The sequence below is a fragment of the Doryrhamphus excisus genome, linkage group LG6 (assembly GCF_037039965.1).
Source record: "Doryrhamphus excisus strain RoL-2023G ecotype Guam linkage group LG6, RoL_Dexc_Guam_v1.1, whole genome shotgun sequence".
Classification (NCBI taxonomy): Eukaryota; Metazoa; Chordata; class Actinopteri; order Syngnathiformes; family Syngnathidae; genus Doryrhamphus; species Doryrhamphus excisus.
Window position 1 is genome coordinate 1,385,406 of NC_136362.1, and position 19,731 is coordinate 1,405,136.

The 19,731-nt window shown below is 42.3% G+C and overlaps 2 protein-coding genes across 3 annotated transcripts; both read left to right on the forward strand.

The window, feature by feature from the left end:
- The first annotated feature begins 317 nt into the window (after positions 1–317).
- On the forward strand, positions 318–13,650 carry hyal4 (hyaluronidase 4). Of its 2 annotated transcripts, none has more exons than XM_058086949.2 (4): positions 318–699; positions 9,348–10,337; positions 10,493–10,582; positions 12,914–13,650. In XM_058086949.2, exons 2-4 carry the CDS (start codon positions 9,381–9,383, stop codon positions 13,469–13,471), a joined length of 1,605 nt encoding a protein of 534 aa, XP_057942932.2. In that variant the 5' UTR covers positions 318–699; positions 9,348–9,380; the 3' UTR covers positions 13,472–13,650. The 2 variants fall into 2 exon arrangements, with proteins under 2 accessions (XP_057942932.2, XP_078647213.1); XM_078791087.1 differs by having other exon boundaries at positions 12,925–13,277.
- Positions 13,651–15,997: 2,347 nt separating this feature from the next.
- On the forward strand, positions 15,998–17,747 carry LOC131138217 (hyaluronidase PH-20-like). The gene is made up of 3 exons (XM_078791091.1): positions 15,998–16,910; positions 16,981–17,070; positions 17,414–17,747. The coding sequence occupies exons 1-3, from the start codon at positions 15,999–16,001 to the stop codon at positions 17,741–17,743; spliced, it is 1,332 nt and encodes a 443-aa protein (XP_078647217.1). The 5' UTR covers position 15,998; the 3' UTR covers positions 17,744–17,747.
- The last annotated feature ends 1,984 nt before the right edge of the window (positions 17,748–19,731 follow it).

Genomic DNA, 19,731 nt, shown 5'->3' on the forward strand with positions numbered 1-19,731 from the left:
TAGAATTTTTTTTTTTACATTTTACAAGAATTTTTTCTTCTTCTGGTAAATTATGTCTAAAAAAAAAAAAGGTAATTTTTTGTCCTACATTTCTGAACGTTAAAAAAGAAAAAAGTCATAAATTTCCAAGAAAAATTATAACAAATTTGAACTTTTTTTTGTCCTAAATTTCAGAATCTAATAATTTACAATATTTTTTTTCCCCACTGTATATTTACAACTTTATTGTAACAAAATTCCATTTTATTGTCGGAACAGTTCGGGAATAAAGTCCTACAATGACATGTACTATTCCCACTTTATGATGATGAAAAAAATCCCGTTATCCTTCCGCTAGCGTTCCGCCCCCCTAGTGGCTGAAGCGGGAACTACCAATGTGGGGCATGTGCACGTGATTTCGTGTTTGGACTCTAAGCCCTCCTGGCAGGATGGTCCTTACGAGGAGCTCAACTCAGGATTTCAAAGCCTCCCCCTCTCTCTCTCTCTCTCTCTCTCTCTCCACTGTTTGTGTGTATGTCGCTCGCCCCCCCTCCCTGTGTCGTAATCTCAGTGTTGTGGCGCGCCCCTCCTCCCTCTCTTCCAGGCCGTATAAAAGTCAGCATGGCAGGGCTCGTCTTTCACACAGTGACCGTGGGACTGCGTGAGCCTGGGGTCGACATGACCCCCCCGAGGTTGGACCCCATGCAGCGTCATCGCCAGGTGAGATGGTCCACACCCATTTTTTTTTTTTTTTTTAATGGTGTTGTTTATGTTATGTCGCGGTACGAGTCTGGCTCCCGGAATGTGGGCTAAGTCGGTTTAAAAAAAAAAAAAGGTGAGACGTTTACCACCCAATTTGGGTCGGAGCCGCGACTCGTAACGACTCCTTTTAGCGCTCGTAAAAAGTCACGACACAGGTGGTCGCCGCGGGAAGGAATGTTGGCGAGGGATCCGACGCCAGGATACGTAGGATCATTCAAAGAACAAAGATCTGGGAAGATAAAGGACAGGATGTGGCCGAGCTCTTCCATCGATTCCTGAGGGTGAATGTGATTGGCCGGCACCCCCACCGGGGTGGGCCCCAACATCCCCGCCGCTCTTTGACCTTTCCCTCCATCTTTGATGCTTTTTTACGTCCATATTCTTCTGAAATAATATTGGAAACTTTTTCTTCATAACATTACCACTTTATTCCTGTTATATTTGGACTTTATTCCCATTATAGTTGGCTTTTATTCCCATAGTATTATGACTTTATTCCCATAGTATTATGACTTTATTCCCATAGTATTATGACTTGATTACCATAGTATCCCATAATATTTTGACTTTATTCCCATTATAATTGGCCTTTATTCTCATAGTATTATGACTTTATTCCCATAGTATTCTAACTTTATTACCATAGTATCCCATAATATTATCATTTTATTCCTGTAATATTTTGACTTCATCCCCGTAATATTTTGACTTTATTCCCATTATAGTTGGCTTTTATTCCCATAGTATTATGACTTTATTCCCATAGTATTATAACTTTATTACCATAGTATCCCATAATATTATCATTTTATTCCTGTAATATTTTTACTTCATTCCCGTAATATTTTCACTTTATTCCCATTATAGTCGGCCTTTATTCCCATAGTATTATGACTTTATTCCCAAAGTATCCAATATTATGATTTTATTCCTGTAATATTTTGGCATTATTCCCATAGTATTATGACTTTATTACCGTAATAACATGATTTTATTCCCATAGTATCCCATAATATTCTGATTTTATTCCTGTAATATTCTAACTTTATTCACACAATATTTTGACCTTATTCCCATTATAGTTGGCCTTTAGTCCCTTAGTGTTATAATTTTATTCCGTAATAACATGACTTTATTCCCAAATATTACAATTTTATTCCTGTAATATGTTTACTTTATTACCATTATAGTTTGCCTTTATTCCCAAAGTATTCCATATTATGATTTTATTCCTGTAATATTTTGGCTTTATTCCCATTTCAGTTTGCCTTTATTCCCATAGTATTATGATTTTATCACCATAATAACATGACTTTATTCCCATAGTATCCCATAATATTCAGATTTTATTCCTGTAATATTCTGACTTTATTCCTATAATATTTTAACTTTATTCCCATTATAGTTGGCCTTTATTCTAGTAGTATTATGATTTTATTGCGTAATAACATGACTTTATTCCCATTATAGTTGGCCTTTATTCCCATACCATTATTTTATTCCGTAATAACATGACTTTATTCCCAAAGTATCCCATATTATGATTTTATTCCTGTAACATTTTGACTTTATTCTCATTATACTTTGCCTTTATTCACATCTTATGATTTATTTCCGTAATAACATGACTTTATTCCCATAGTATCCCATAATATTCTGATTTTATTCCTGTAATATTCTGACTTTATTCCCGTAATATTTTGACCTTATTCCCATTATAGTTGGCCTTTATTCCAGTAGTATTATGATTTTATTCCGTAATAACATGACTTTATTCCCATTATAGTTGGCCTTTATTCCCATAATATTATGACTTTATTCCCATAGTATCCCATAATATTATGATTTTATTCCTGTAATATTCTGACATGATTCCCCTAATATTTTTACTTTATTCCCATTATAGTTTGCCATTATTCCCATATTATGACTTTATTACCATAATATTATGATTGTATTCCTGTAATATTATGAGAACCTACTAGGGCCGCCAGGTACTGGTAGGGTCACCAGGTACTAGTAGGGCCACCAGGTACTAGTAGGGTCACCAGGTACTAGTAGGGCCGCCAGGTACTAGTAGGGCCGCCAGGTACTGGTAGGGTCACCAGGTACTGGTAGGGCCACCAGGTACTGGTAGGGTCACCAGGTACTAGTAGGGCCACCAGGTACTAGTAGGGCCACCAGGTACTAGTAGGGCCACCAGGTACTAGTAGGGCCACCAGGTACTAGTAGGGCCACCAGGTACTAGGAGGGCCACCAGGTACCAGTAGGGCCACCAGGTATTAGTAGGGCCACCAGGTACTAGTAGGGCCACCAGGTACTAGTAGGGCCACCAGGTATTAGTAGGGCCACCAGGTATTAGTAGGGCCACCAGGTACTAGTAGGGCCACCATGTACTAGTAGGGCCACCAGGTACTAGTAGGGCCACCAGGTACTAGTAGGGCCACCAGGTACTAGGAAGGCCACCAGGTACCAGTAGGGCCACCAGGTATTAGTAGGGCCACCAGGTATTAGTAGGGCCACCAGGTACTAGTAGGGCCACCAGGTACTAGGAGGGCCACCAGGTACCAGTAGGGCCACCAGGTATTAGTAGGGCCACCAGGTATTAGTAGGGCCACCAGGTACTAGTTGGGCCACCAGGTACTAGTAGGGCCACCAGGTATTAGTAGGGCCACCAGGTATTAGTAGGGCCACCAGGTACTAGTAGGGCCACCAGGTACTAGTAGGGCCACCAGGTACTAGTAGGGCCACCAGGTACTAGGAGGGCCACCAGGTACTAGTAGGGCCACCAGGTATTAGTAGGACCACCAGGTACTAGTAGGGCCACCAGGTACTAGTAGGGCCACCAGGTACTAGTAGGGCCACCAGGTACTAGTAGGGCCACCAGGTATTAGTAGGGCCACCAGGTACTAGTAAACCCTTGTAGGGTCACCTACAGTAGGGCCTCCAGGTATTAGTAGGGTCACCAGGTATTAGTAGGGCCACCAGGTACTAGTAGGGTGACCAGGTACTAGTAGGGCCACCAGGTACTAGTAGGGCCACCAGGTACTAGTAGGGCCACCAGGTATTAGTAGGGCCACCAGGTACTAGTAGGGCCACCAGGTACTAGTAGGGCCACCAGGTATTAGTAGGGCCACCAGGTACTAGTAGGGCTACCAGATATTAGTAAACCCTTGTAGGGTCACCTACAGTAGGGCCTCCAGGTATTAGTAGGGTCACCAGGTATTAGTAGGGCCACCAGGTATTAGTAGGGCCACCAGGTACTAGTAGGGTGACCAGGTACTAGTAGGGCCACCAGGTACTAGTAGGGCCACCAGGTACTAGTAGGGCCACCAGGTATTAGTAGGGCCACCAGGTACTAGTAGGGCCACCAGGTATTAGTAGGGCCACCAGGTACTAGTAGGGCCACCAGGTATTAGTAGGGCCACCAGGTACTAGTAGGGCCACCAGGTACTAGTAGGGCCACCAGGTATTAGTAGGGCCACCAGGTACTAGTAGGGCCACCAGGTATTAGTAGGGCCACCAGGTACTAGTAGGGCTACCAGATATTAGTAAACCCTTGTAGGGTCACCTACAGTAGGGCCTCCAGGTATTAGTAGGGTCACCAGGTATTAGTAGGGCCACCAGGTATTAGTAGGGCCACCAGGTACTAGTAGGGTGACCAGGTACTAGTAGGGCCACCAGGTACTAGTAGGGCCACCAGGTACTAGTAGGGCCACCAGGTATTAGTAGGGCCACCAGGTACTAGTAGGGCCACCAGGTATTAGTAGGGCCACCAGGTACTAGTAGGGCTACCAGATATTAGTAAACCCTTGTAGGGTCACCAGGTACTAGTAGGGCCACCAGGTATTAGTAAACCCTAGTAAGGTCACCAGGTACTAGTAGGGCTACCAGATATTAGTAAACCCTTGTAGGGTCACCAGGTACTAGTAGGGCCTCCAGGTATTAGTAGGGTCACCAGGTTCTAGTAGGGTCAACAGGTATTAGTAAACCCTAGTAGGGCCACCAGGTACTAGTAGATGCTAGTAGGGTCACCAGTAGGGCCACCAGGTACTAGTATATGCTAGTAGGGCTTCCAGGTAGTAGTACATGCCAGTATTGGGCTGCCAATGTGGATACCAGGTACTAGTGGACGCTCACGTTCAGGTGATTTTGGTGCAGATGAACAAGCCGATGCAAAAGTCATTTTTCACTCCATGTGGGTATTCCAATACTTTTGTCCACGCAGTGTATTTTGTAGTAGTGCAGGTACCGTCCCAGAGCGAGGATCCAACCAGCGAAGCGTGAAGCTGGAGCATGTTTACACGACAGATGGTGTGTTTGAGGGAATCTGTTTTGTTTGGCTTCCGCTCCTTGGCATTGCTACATGGGGCTTGAGCTTCAATTATCAAACCAAAAGTGTCTAAATCTAAATTTGTCCCGTCCCAATCTTCATGTTCCTGTGATGTTATTCCTCCTTGAGCAATGAAGGAGCACGAGGGGCGCTTCATAGAACATTCCAATCCAAACCTGGCGAGAGCAAGAACCAGACCCTCCTGGCGACTGCGGCTTGGATTCACATTTTCCAGCGGAGACAATCAGATGGCGGAGGACAGAAACCACAAGAACCACAAGCATCGACAAGCTTTAGCTAATCACTTCCAGGCGGTGGGAATGCTATCTGCAGGAGGGAGTCTTTGGTTCGTGTAGTGGTCCACAAAGCTGACTTGGGTTTTGAGGAAAAGCCATCAGGATCCAGTGTGGTATTAGTTTCATATACTTGAGCAAGGCAGCAGCATATCAGGCATCGTCTTAGATGTCCACTGGAGAACAATGAAAGCCTTCCATAAGCTGCTGTGGAACAACAAAGGAAGTAAGAGGCTTGGCTGGAAAGTCCCACGAAAAAGGAGGGCCCTGAATCGTTCAAGTCGGTCAAAGACACTTTTCTTCTCCATTTGGGTTCCTGATGAGTATCTTATGACGGACAATAGACAAAGTGCATGAATTTGATGGCTTGATTTTGAATATATGGCTTTTTAAAAACCAACTCTTCAACTTCAATGCCATGTCATTTATTGACGGTCCCTGGTACGTGAGTGGGAACTACGTAGGGACTATGCCAGACTCTATATTTTACACAGAATTATTATATCTTAAAAGTGTCATGCAATCTGCTATATGTGCACTTTGAGATCATTTAAAATAATGTATTATTATTGTTATTATTATTATTATAAAATAATAATAAAAGAATATTTGTATTAATAAGAATAGTAAAATAAATAAAAATAAAATAATAATAATTTAGATTAATAAAAATAAAATAATTTATTATTATGGAAGAATAAAATGATTTATTATTATTATAAAATAATAATAAAATAATTTATTATTTTTTATTTATTTATTTATTTTTAAATAATATTTTTTATAAGAATAATAATAAAATGTATTATTATTATTATTAAATATATGTTCCACCACCCCCTGTGACCCTTGTGAGGAAAAAGTGGCAGAAAATAAAATAATTTATTATTATTATAAAATAATAAAATAATTAATTATTATTTTTATTATTATAAAATAACAATAAAAGAATGTTTTTAATAATAAGAATAGTAAAATATTTTTAATAAAACTAATAATAACTGAGATTATTAAAAATACAATTACTATTATAAAATAATAAAATAATTTATTATTATTGTTATAAAATAATAATAAAATAAGAATAATTTTTATTAATAATAAGAATAGTAAACTATTTTTTTATTATTATTAAATAATAAAATAATGTATCATTATTATTAAATAATATTTTTTAATAAGAAGAATAATATTTATTATTATTATTAAATAAATGCTCCAGCACCCCCTGCAACCCTTGTGAGGAAAAAGCGGTAGAAAATGAATGAATGAATAAGAATAGTAAAATAATTTTTAATAAAAATAATAAAATAATAAAAATTTAGATTAATAAAAATAAAATAATTTATTATTATTGTTATAAAATAATAAAATAAGAATATTTTTATTAAGAATAGTAAAATATTTTTATTATTATTAAATAATAAAAAAAACAATGTATTATTATTAAATAATATTTTTAATAATACAAATAATAAAAAATATTATTGTTATTATTAAATATATGCTCCAGCACCCCCTGCGACCCTCTTGAGGAAAAAGCGGTAGAAAATGAATGAATGAATTATTATTATTAAATAATGATGATTATTATTATCATTATTATTATGATGTGCTTGTGTCCCTTTTTCAGGAGCACTTTGTAAACAACAGACCACATCAAATAACCAAATTGATAAAACAGCTACTTAAAACATGGAAATGTTGGCTTAAGCCATGATGCTAGCTTGTATGTTTGGAAAGAATGGGTAGTATTCAAACACTTGGCGTGCCGAATGTGGCCCCCGGGTCGTAGTTTGCTCACACCTGGAGTAGTGCATCGTCTTTTCCTGACGTGTTTTCTTGTTTGGTGTCATACGGCAGGCCGATCCACCCAACCTAGGCACTGAATGTTTTTTTTTTTTAAATGAACGATTCCAGGAGAATCGGAACATCAGACACGGTTCTGTTTGATACTCAACCCGAGCGCCTACCTTGAAACATCATATTGTTTAATTGTACAGTACTTCTACCATCTAATTGTAGTCTACCAGTACACATAGACCACTTCCTAGTGTACACGCCACCTGTTCACATCCGTTGGGAATTTTTAACTCCCCGTTTCATGTCAGAGACGAGACTCGCGCTTGTAGGTTGATGCGCGTCTGCTGCTGGGCGACATGTTGGAACCGCACCGTGGCGCCTGTGATGCAGCAAACCACAACGAGACGTTTGGCGGGAGCGTCTTGTCATTGAGGCTTGAGCTGCGGTTCGCGGTCTGTGGATGTCACCGACTTCCTCAGTGTGACCTCTGAAATCATGCCGGAACAACCGTCCGTGGAAGTGGAAGTCAGACTCCGGGACAATTAGGACTTTTGTCCGACATCCCATGGAGTCAGTCTTGGAGCCCAAATCCCTTTGAAGGAGTCTTGTATAGAATTCTAGTCTTCCAGCTTTGGCTGCCAGAAATCCTTGAAGAGCAGAAACAACGAAGCTCACTCAGGACTTTAGTCATCAAAAGTCTGGTCCGGCATCGTGAGAATGCCGTAAGGGTGACGTAACTGTAATTGTAACTGTAACTTCTACAACCTAGCATGATAATGCCAAGTCTTTATATAAGTGTCTACCTATTAAAATGGCTAAAAATGCAACTATGCCAATGTTAACATGCAAGCAATGCTAATAAGCTAACATTAGCATGTTAACACCTAGCATGATAGTGTTAAGTCTTTATATGAGTGACTACCTATGAAAATGGATACAAATGCTTCTATGCCAGTGTTAACATGCAAGCAATGCTAATACGCTAACATTAGCATGTTGACACCCAGCATGATAGTGTTAAATCTTTATATGAGTGACGACCTATGAAAATGGATACAAATGCTATGCCAATGTTAACACGCAAACAATGCTAACATGCTAACATTAGCATGTTGACACCTAGCATGAGTGTTAAATCTTTATGAGTGCCTACCTACGAAAATGGCTAAAAATGCTACTATGCTAATGCTAACATGCTAACATTAGCATGTTGACACCCACCATGATAGTGTTAAATCTTTATATGAGTGACAACCTATGAAAATGGATACAAATGCTATGCCAATGTTAGCATGCAAGCAATGCTAACATTAGCATGTTGACACCTAGCATGAGTGTTAAATCTTTATGAGTGCCTACCTATGAAAATGGCTAAAAATGCTACTATGCTAATGCTAACATGCTAACATTAGCATGTTGACACCCAGCATGATAGTGTTAAATCTTTATATGAGTGACGACCTATGAAAATGGATACAAATGCTATGCCAATGTTAGCATGCAAGCAATGCTAACATTAGCATGTTGACACCTAGCATGAGTGTTAAATCTTTATGAGTGCCTACCTACGAAAATGGCTAAAAATGCTACTATGCTAATGCTAACACGCTGACATTAGCATGTTGACACCCAGCATGATAGTGTTAAATCTTTATATGAGTGACGACCTATGAAAATGGATACAAATGCTATCCCAATGTTAGCATGCAAGCAATGCTAACATGAGCATGTTGACACCTAGCATGATAGTGTTAAGTCTTCATATTAGTCACTACCTATGAAAATGGATACAAATGCTACTATGCCAATGCTAACATGCTAACATTAGCATGCTACCACCTAGCATGATAGTGTTAAGTCTTTATATGAGTGCCTAACTATGAAAATGGCTAAAAATGCTACTATGCCAATGCTAACATTAGCATGTTGACACCTAGCATGATAGTGATAAGTCTTTATATAAATTACTACCTATGAAAATGGATACAAATGCTACTATGCCAATGCTAACATGCTAACATTAGCATGCTACCACCTAGCATGATAGTGATAAGTCTTTATATAAATTACTACCTATGAAAATGGATAAAATGCTACTATGCCAATGTTAACATGCAAACAATGCCAATGAACAAAAATTAGCATGCTAACAAAAATTAACTGTAACTTCTCCTTAGGATGAGTGACAGCCCCAGTGCCTGATCACCAGGATGCCCCCGGGGCCGGCAAGCGGGACATCCTCCTCCCAGCACGCGGTTCCGGTCACCCTCACCTTCTCATGGATCCTGCTGCTCTTCCACACCGCCTTTGGGCAGAAACCTGCCAAGCTGCCTCTGATTGGCCGCAAGCCCTTCATCGCCGCCTGGAACGCTCCTCTGGACATGTGCGCCATCAAGTACAACGTCACCGCAAACCTGGACCGCATCTTCCACATCCACGGCAGCCCGCGCGCTGACTGGACAGGCCAGAACGTCACCATCTTCTACGCCAACCGGCTTGGTTACTACCCCCGCTACACGCCCCAGGGCGCTGCCGTGCACGGCGGCGTGCCGCAGAACTGCAGCCTGGACATGCACCTGTTCAAGGCCTACAAGGACATCAAGCACTTCATCCCCGCAGAGGACTTCCGCGGCTTGGCTGTCATCGACTGGGAGTTCTGGCGCCCTCAGTGGAACCGCAACTGGCACAAGAAGGACATCTACCGGCAGAAGTCTCGCGAGCTCACCGCCAAGGCGTACATCAATGTGACGACGGCGCAGGTGGAGGAGCTGGCGCGCCGCCGCTTCGAGAAAAGCGCCCGTGCGTTCATGCAAAGGACCATCCAGCTCGGGACGCGCCTCCGCCCTGACGGCCTCTGGGGGTTCTACCTCTACCCGGACTGCCACAACTACAACCTCCACGAGGAGAACTACACCGGCTTGTGCCCGCTTCTGGAGAGCCTGAGGAACGATGAGCTGCGCTGGCTGTGGAACAGCAGCACGGCGCTCTTCCCGTCCGTCGCCATCAGGAAGAGTCACACCAACAGCGTCGGCAACCTCCACTTCTCGCGCCACCGGGTGACGGAAGCTCTGCGTGTGGCCTCGCTCACCTCCAAGGACTATGACCTGCCCACGTACGTCTACCTGAGATTGGGGTACCGCGACGAGGCGCTCACCTTCCTCACCACCGTAAGAAGCCTCCGTTGACCTTTCACCTGATTTCATTGCAGTCACGTTACCTAAAAAAATAAAACTCATTCATCAAAGATGCTTTTTAATCACTGCTGCCATCTAGCGGCCGTTCAGAGTACACACACTCACTCACATGTGTGTCCTGTTCACAGAAAGACCTGGTCCACACCATCGGGGAGAGTGCGGCACTTGGCGCTGCCGGCTTCGTCATCTGGGGCGACCTGAACCTGACGTCGTCTCGGGTAAGGACTCCATTACGAGATCTTGACTTCCGACGATCCAACCAGGGTCTAGACTCAAGTTCAGTGACACTCCTTCATGGTGTTGAACGTTCTAAAAGTCCAAATGGCGACTTTCATGTGGAAGAACATCTGGGGTAGTTCTGGAGGCCCGTCTGTAAGGAGAACAATACCAGCTGACGTCAGCTTGTCTTCTGTGGCTCTTTTCATGATGTGTGGCTCTTTTGATGACTGCATCTGGTGCTCAGACGCGTCTTACCAACATCAAATATATTTCTTTTTTGTAACTTCCCTTGCTTTACAACAGGGGTGGAGCATGATAGTGCAAAGTCTTGTCTACATATGAAAATGACTAGAAATGCTACAATGCATATGTTGATGCAATCAATCCTGACAAGCTAACATTAGCATGCTAACACCTAGCATGATAGTGCAAAGTCTTTATATATGTGTCTACCTATGAAAATGGATAAAAATGCTACTATGCCAATGTTAACATGCAAGCAATGATAACAAGCTAACATTAGCATGTTAACAACTAGCATGATAGTGCAGTCTTTATATGAGTGTCTACCTATAAAATGGCTAAAAGTGCTACTATGCCAATGTTAACATGCAAGCAATGCTAACATTAGCATGTTAACACCTAGCATGATAGTGTTAAGTCTTTATATGAGTGACTACCTATGAAAATGGATAAAAATGTTATTATGCCAATGAGCAAAAATTAGCATGCTAACACCTAGCATGGTAATGCAAAGTCTTTATATAAGTGTACCTATGAAAATTACTAAAAATGCTACAATGCCAATGTTAACATGCAAGCAATTTTAACAAGCTAACATTAGCATGTTAACACATAGCATAATAGTGTTAAGTCTTTATGAGTGCCTACCTATGAAAATGGATAAAAATGTTACTATGCCAATGAGCAAAAATTAGCATGCTAACACCTAGCATGGTAATGCAAAGTCTTTATATACGTGTCTACCTATGAAATTACTAAAAATGCTACAATGCCAATGTTAACATGCAAGCAAACATTAGCATGTTAACACATGGCATGATAGTGTTACCTTCCTATGAAAATGGATACAAATGCTACTATGCCAATGTTAACATGCAAACAATGCCAATGAGCAAAAAAATAGCATGCTAACACTTAGTATGATAGTGCAAAGTCTTTATATAAGTGTCTACCTATGAAAATGGCTAAAAATGCTACTATGCCAATGTTAACATGCAAGCAATGCTAACAAGATAACATTAGCATGTTAACAACTAGCATGATAGTGCAAAGTCTTTGTATACGTGTCTACCTATGAAAATGGATAAAAATGCTACTATGCCAATGTTAACATGCAAGCAATGCTAACAAGCTAACATTAGCATGTTAACACCGAGCATGATAGTGTTAAGTCTTTATATGAGTGACTACCTATGAAAATGGCTAAAAATGCTACTATGCCAATGTTAACATGCAAGCAATGCTAACAAGCTAACATTAGCATGTTAACAACTAGCATGATAGTGCAAAGTCTTTGTATACGTGTCTACCTATGAAAATGGATTAAAACGCTACTATGCCAATGTTAACATGCAAGCAATGCTAACAAGCTAAAATTAGCATGCTACCACCTAGCATGATAGTGTTATGTCTTTATATGAGTGACTACCTATGAAAATGGCTAAAAATGCTACTATGACAATGTTAACATGCAAGCAATGCTAACATTAGCATGCTACCACCTAGCATGATAGTGTTATGTCTTTATATGAGTGACTACCTATGAAAATGGCTAAAAATGCTACTATGACAATGTTAACATGCAAGCAACGCTAACATTAGCATGTGGACACCTAGCATGATAGTGTTAAGTCTTTATATGAGTGACTACCTATGAAAATGGCTAAAAATGCTACTATGCCAATGTTAACATGCAAGCAATGCTAACATTAGCATGTTAAAACCTAGCATAATATTGTTAAGTCTTTATGAGTGACTACTTATGAAAATGGATACAAATGTTACTATGCCAATGTTAACATGCAAATAATGCCAATGAGCAAAAATTAGCATGCTAACACCTAGCACGATAGTGCAGTCTTTATATAAGTGTCTACCTATGACAATTACTAAAAATGCTACAATGCATATGTTGACATGCAATCAATCCTAACAAGCTAACATTAGCATGCTAACACTAAGTACGATCCTGCAAAGTCTTTATGCAAGTGTCTACCTATGAAAATGGCTAAAAATGGTACTATGCCAATGTTTACATGCAAGCAGTGCTTAGTGTTACTAAGATGGCCGCCTTCATGTTCCCGCAGCACAACTGCAGCAAGGTCAGGTGGTTCGTCAACCACCGTCTGGGTCAGTACGTCACCAACGTGACGCGAGCGGCCGAGGCGTGCAGCGACTACCTCTGCCGGGGCAACGGCCGCTGTATCCGCCGCAACCCGCAGGCCCGCCACTACCTCCACCTGAGCGCCAACAGCTACCGCATCCTGCCCTCGGGCGACGGCGACTTCGCTGTGAGCGGGTGGCACTCGCCACGGGACCTGCAGCTCCTGAGCGAGCGATTCCGATGCCACTGCTACGAGGGCCACGAGGGAGAACGCTGCGACAGCATCAACGAGGTCGGCGAGGATGACGGGCCGTGGGACAATGGGGACGGCGAGGACGGCGAGGACGACGAGCAAGAGCGGCGGAGGACAGAGTGGGAGCACGAGCAAGGGGGACGGGCGGAGAAAGGGAGGAGCGCGGCGCCACCTAGCGGTGGCAGCCGACGTTTATTCTTACTGACGCTCCTGTTGAACTTCACTGTACTCAAAACACTTGACAATGACATGTTTGTTAGCCTACTAACAGTGATGCTAACACTTTAGCAATGCAATTAGCATAGCAATAAGTCATCAACCAGAAGAGCATATCACTTTTAATCCGATTCCGCCCAGAAATGTTAGCACGTCAGCGACATTTCACTTATTTTATGCTAACTCGTCCCTTTTAATTAGCCTATCCACAACTTTGCTAGCAGCCAAGCTAGCCAAAAATCACAGACGCCATCTTGACGCCAACACAAACATTTTTTTTTTTAAAAACACTTGTTAGCATGTTGGGCAACTGAAGGCATTCTAGCAGTGGCGGCCATTTTCTAGCTAACGCTCGCTCTGTTTGTTAGCCTCCTAACATTGATGCTAACATGCCAAATACCTGCGGATTGAACCTCCGAATGTAATTAGCACAGCAATTATTTATCAAAGCATCGCCAAAGTATCAGAAAAACGACATACAATGTCCTTTTTTAATATTTTAAAACACATAAACAAGATTTGGAGTTTTGTTTTTGAACACCGGTTAGCATGTAGCAACATAAGGCAAGCTTCGTATGACAGCTAGCTTGTACAAAAAGTGGGAAGAATGTTCCTAAACAATAAGCTGTTTTAATTACATTTGATATACTGGTGCTAAATCACATTTCAGGACATACTTTATGAATGAAAATATGTTATTTTCAGCATTTACTCTCATTTTGTGTTGGTTTTATTAACAAAACAAACAAGCGTATGTATGGCTATACAGTCGTCCCTCGTGTGTCGCGGTTAACTGGTCCCAGATCAGGCTCAGTGGGATTGTGACGCTACGTGACGCTACAAGACACACTTCCGGTCATAGCTTGCCGCCATGTAAAGAATTCGGCCGGAAATAGGCATCATTTAAGTCAACATTTCGGCATACTTTAGATATACTGTAGCTATATGAAAGGCTAGTTATTCGGCTCGCCTTTTCAAAATAAAATGCTAACATCCGGTCCGAGCTAGTGTGGAAACACCTCTTTTGAGTTCTAGTAATGAAAAAAAAAAGATTAGCCATACGTCGGATTCTTTCACTTATGTGCACTGCTTTTCCTATACGTAAACAGTCACATCAGAAATTCTGCGAATGTGCAGCTCTTAATCTGAAGTAGCGGAAGTAGCGAACGTGTTTTTCCCTCTTTTTCCACTCTTGGACTCAATAGGCTTCAATGTTAATAAAAGGAATATTTCCGTAGTTATGGCATAGAAAATCGGTTTACGATATTCTAAATACGCCTTTTTAAACATTATTACAACCCAATATGTGAAATAACAGCCATTTGTTCACCTTTACACTTGTATTACTCAATACAATAATACGTAAACATAAATAAGATAAAAAGACTCACATGTTTTTTCTCGGCGGCGTACTTCCTTTAAGTGTTGTTACACTTTTGTCACCGCTACAGTAAAGAAAATAGGAGTAAATAAACAATTTAAGAAGTAAATAAGGAAAAAGCGATAGAAAATGAATGAATGAATAAAACTCCAGCTCGATCGGTGTCACCGTAAATTAGCTCCCCAGGGAACCTGACTGAGGAGTTTAGTGCCCGTCTCGTCGAACACCGACACCTGGTGGCTATTATAGTGCAAAGTTTGTTAATTTTGACAGTAATTAATTGTAAAATAAAATATATATTAACTTTGGCTGCGTGGAAGTCAACAAGGTAGCCATTTATATGTTTCTGATCATCAAAAATTCAAGTGTGTGTTCCTTTTCATGACACGCTAACAACAGTGCTAACGCTACATGTAGTATTTCCGTTCAAAAACACAAAAAATATTTACAAAACAAGTACAATTGGTTTAAATATGTATATTTTTCAAATGAATAAACATTTATTGATTCATTTGGAAAAGCCGCGATGAATGAGGGACGACTGTGTGGCGGCGGTGCGGCGTGACGTAGCGTGACGAGACACAAAATGGCGGACCTCAGCGCTCCCGCCATAAAGTTGAACAAAGTGAATGTAGGGAAATCATGCTAACTAACCTCGTGTGTCGTGTGTATTTCCACGCGGCTATTTTGTGCGAGCTGCTATGCTAGCACTTACACTGTTGATGTTTCCTGTCCGTCAAACATGGAGTTGGAGTGTTTATGAATTAAAAAAATTAATATTCATACGATGATTGTAGCGCGACACATACGATGCGGCACTTGAATGTAAACGCGCTGTAAATAAAATGCGTTCCTTCGCCGTCTCTGCTTGTCTTTTTTTGTTTTTGTTGTGTCATAAGCTAGCTAGAACCTAACTGAAGGCGAGGGGAAGGAAAAAGAGGAACACAATTAGCGGTTAGCATGTTGCTGCTTCCTGTTTCGCATCAGAAGTCAAGCTGAAGCGGACGGCAGAAGGTGAGAAATAAAACTGCTTTTCCATTCCAAAATTCAAAATTCAAAATTAGCTAAATTAGCTAAATTAGCTAAATTAGCTAAATTAGCTAAATTAGCTAAATTAGCTAAATTAGCTAAATTAGCTAAATTATCATAAAGTATTAATATCTTGTATGTTTACTTTCATCCAAAATGGCTGACCTGTGATGTTGTACTTCCAAAAGCATGAAGACGTTCCTCGCCATCATTGTCATCATCGTCATCGCCATCAATGGCGTGGTACCGGCTATGCCGCCGACGTCCCCGCCTCTGATCCCGGACCACCCGTTTGTGGCCGTATGGAACGCCCCCACGGAGCAGTGCCAGCAGCTCCACATCCCGCTGGACACGGCCGCTTTCCAGGCGGTCACCACGGCCACCCCCGTTCCGGGTCAGTTCCTGACCATTTTCTACGAACGTCGCTTGGGCCTGTACCCCAAAATCGACGGTCCCCGGCATAAGCGCCAAGCGGGTGGCGTCCCCCAGAACGGCAACCTGACGGCGCATCTACTGCGAGCTCGCGGTCAAATCGATCACATCATCGCCGAGGATGATTCCCCCGGGCTCGCAGTCATCGACTGGGAATCCTGGCGCCCCTTATGGGACCAGAACTGGGGGTCCAAGCGTATTTACCAGAAGCTGTCCCTCGCTAACGCCCTTCAAATGACCCCATTTTTACCCATGAAGAAAGTCTCCCAGGAGGCCGTGGATCAATTCCAGCAGGCTAGTCGGCGTTTCATGGAGCGAACCATCAACCTGGGATTGGGCGAGCGACCGAGCCGCCGCTGGGGCTTCTACTTGTTCCCCAACTGCGACAACTACAATTGGAAGAAGCCCAACTACACCGGAAAGTGTTCCGGAAAATCCCGGAAGCAAAACAACCAGCTGATGTGGCTCTGGGAGCGCAGCACCGCCCTTTTCCCGTCTATTTACCTCCACCCGGCACTGAGGGACTCGCCCCGGGCGGCGCTGTACGCCCGTTACCGAGTTCGGGAGGCGCTGAGGGTGGCGGCGCTGCCTAAGCGCCCGTACACGGTGCCCACCTACGTGTACTCCAGGCCGCTGTATCGGGGCCAGACCGCCATGTTTGAGAGCCCGGTTGGTGCCGTCGCTTTAACGTTGCTATGGCGACCACAACAACAGTAAAACTGCTTTTTGTGTGTTTCAGATGGACCTGGTGAGCACGCTCGGGGAGTCGGCTGCCCTGGGGGCGGCCGGGGTGGTCATGTGGGGCGGAAGCAAAGACTACAACAACAAGGTAACCGTGGTAACCGTGGTAACCATGGTAACCGCATCCAGCACACCTGGACCAATACTTAATGAGCCATTCGTCACAATAACCGCATCATTAGCTTGCGTATGCTAGGTCGAGGCGCTAACGTGACTCGGCGAATAACGTTTCCTCTTCGGCGTTCTTATCTCAAGCGACAGATGCGATAAACATTTTGGCACTTCCTGTTTTGTGGGCTCGCCTCGGCACACAACTTCCTGTGTGGAGGCGGCGTCAATAAAACAAAGTGGCTGGAACTCATTTTTTTGATTGACATCATTTGCTCCTGATTGGCTCACCTGTAAGCCCCGCCTCTCTTCTGTCACTCAAGGGGTCCTGTCAGGCGCTGTCCGACTACCTGAGATCCACGCTCAGCCCGTACGTCGCCAACGTGACGGCGGCCGCCATGCTCTGCAGCCAGGCCTTGTGCCAGGGGCGGGGCCGCTGCATCCGGCGGAGCTTCAACTCCTCCCACTACCTGCACCTGGACCCCGCCCACTTCAGCATCCTGCGTTCCGACGGGAAGTACGTGGCGGTGGGGCTCCCGTCCGCCGACGACCTCCGAGGCTGGGCTCGAAACTTCGCGTGTCAGTGCTACGCCGGGCGCCCCTGCGGGGTCCGCCTCACGCCTCCCCGCGGTATCCGAGTCATCAGGGTGTGAGGAGCCCCCCTGCCCCCCCACGCCCGCCCCCCCCCATCATGAAAAAGATGCTTTCATCATCATAATAAAAATCAAGCTTTTTCCATTTTTCTTGTTGCAATTTTCCAATAAAGAAAAAGTTAAGGGACGCAAATGGCCCCTGGACTGCATTTTGGATATCCATGCTCAATACTACCTACGTCTTTTCTTCTTATGTCTACTATATTGGCTAATAAGAGAGTAGAGGCGACTATAGGGGTGTTATTTCAGGTCTAGAGGGCTCTAATCATGTTAAAAAGCATATTTAGAAGGTGGTAAACAGGCTTTCTATGTCTTATTTGCTCTTATGATGTCTACTATATTAGATAATAGCAGTGTAAAGGTGACTATAGGGGTGTTATTTCATGTCTGGAGGGCTCTAATCATGCTAAAAGCACATTTAGAAGATGATAAACAGGATTTCACTGTCTTATCTTCTCTTATTATGTCTACTATATTGGGTAATATGAGTGTAAATGTGACTATAGGGGTGCTACCCCATTACTAGAGAGCTCTAATCATGTTAAAATGCATATTTTGAAGTTGATAAACAGGATTTCTATGTCTTATTTTCTCTTATTATGTCTATTATAATGGGTAATAGGATTGTAAAGGTGACTATAGGGGTGTTATCCTATTATTAGAGGTCTCTAATCATATTAAAAAGCATATTTAAAAGTTGATAAACAGGATTTCACTGTCTTATTTTCTCTTATTATGTCTACTATATTGGATAATAGGAGTGTAAAGGTGACTATAGGGGTGTTATTTCATGTCTGGAGGGCTCTAATCATGCTAAAAGCACATTTAGAAGATGATAAACAGGATTTCACTGTCTTATCTTCTCTTATTATGTCTACTATATTGGGTAATATGAGTGTAAATGTGACTATAGGGGTGCTACCCCATTACTAGAGAGCTCTAATCATGTTAAAATGCATATTTTGAAGTTGATAAACAGGATTTCTATGTCTTATTTTCTCTTATTATGTCTATTATAATGGGTAATAGGATTGTAAAGGTGACTATAGGGGTGTTATCCTATTATTAGAGGTCTCTAATCATATTAAAAAGCATATTTAAAAGTTGATAAACAGGATTTCACTGTCTTATTTTCTCTTATTATGTCTACTATATTGGATAATAGGAGTGTAAAGGTGACTATAGGGGTGTTATTTCCTGTCTAGAGGGCTTTAATCATACTAAAAAGCATATTTAGAAGGTGATAAACAGGCTTTCTATGTCTTACTTTCTCTTATTATGTCTACTATATTGCATAATAGGAGTGTAAAGGTGACTATAGGGGTGTTAGTTTATGTCTACAAGGCTCTAATCATGTTAAAAAGCCTATTTAGAAGGTGGTAAAAAGGATTTCTATGTCTTATTTTCTCTTATTATGTCTACTATATTGGACGATAGGCGTGTAAAGGTGACTATAGGGGTGTTATCCTATTAATAGAGTGCTCTAATCATGTTAAAAAGCATATTTAAAAGTTGATAAACAGGATTTCAATGTCTTACTTGCTCTTATTATGTCTACTATATTGGGTAATAGGAGTGTAAAGGTGACTATAGGGGTGTTATTTCATGTCTGGAGGGCTCTAATCATGTTAAAGTGTATTTAAAGGTGCTAAACAGCTTTTGTAAGCCCTGTGTTCTTGTTCTGATCCTAACAAGTAAAGAGCAAATGTTCGAGGACGGTCGTGGAGGACCTCAACTTGACTCATTGGGAAAGAAAGGTGAAGAAAGCCGCCCCCCCCAAAATAGACGTCGTCCTTGCCCGGTGAGGGTGAAGTCAGGCGGACTTCTTCCCGTCTCTTCAGTCCTCGCCAGCGATGACCAAACCCGACACTTTCCCGCATTCCTGGCGTGTCAGGACACACGTCTTTGGTGTGGTCCACACATTGTCCTCCTCGTGGTGGCCCAGCCTCCTCGCATAGCGAAAGGCGGGTGCTCGTCTTCACTTTGGG

Excerpts from the sequence above, each read along its gene's own strand:
- hyal4 (XM_058086949.2), top strand. The coding sequence starts at position 9,381 with ATGCCCCCGGGGCCGGCAAGCGGGACATCCTCCTCCCAGCACGCGGTT. Across the intron at positions 10,338-10,492 it reads CGCTCACCTTCCTCACCACC|AAAGACCTGGTCCACACCAT; the intron begins GTAAGAAGCCTC and ends TCCTGTTCACAG. Across the intron at positions 10,583-12,913 it reads TGAACCTGACGTCGTCTCGG|CACAACTGCAGCAAGGTCAG; the intron begins GTAAGGACTCCA and ends ATGTTCCCGCAG.
- LOC131138217 (XM_078791091.1), top strand. The coding sequence starts at position 15,999 with ATGAAGACGTTCCTCGCCATCATTGTCATCATCGTCATCGCCATCAAT. Across the intron at positions 16,911-16,980 it reads CCGCCATGTTTGAGAGCCCG|ATGGACCTGGTGAGCACGCT; the intron begins GTTGGTGCCGTC and ends TGTGTGTTTCAG. Across the intron at positions 17,071-17,413 it reads GCAAAGACTACAACAACAAG|GGGTCCTGTCAGGCGCTGTC; the intron begins GTAACCGTGGTA and ends CTGTCACTCAAG.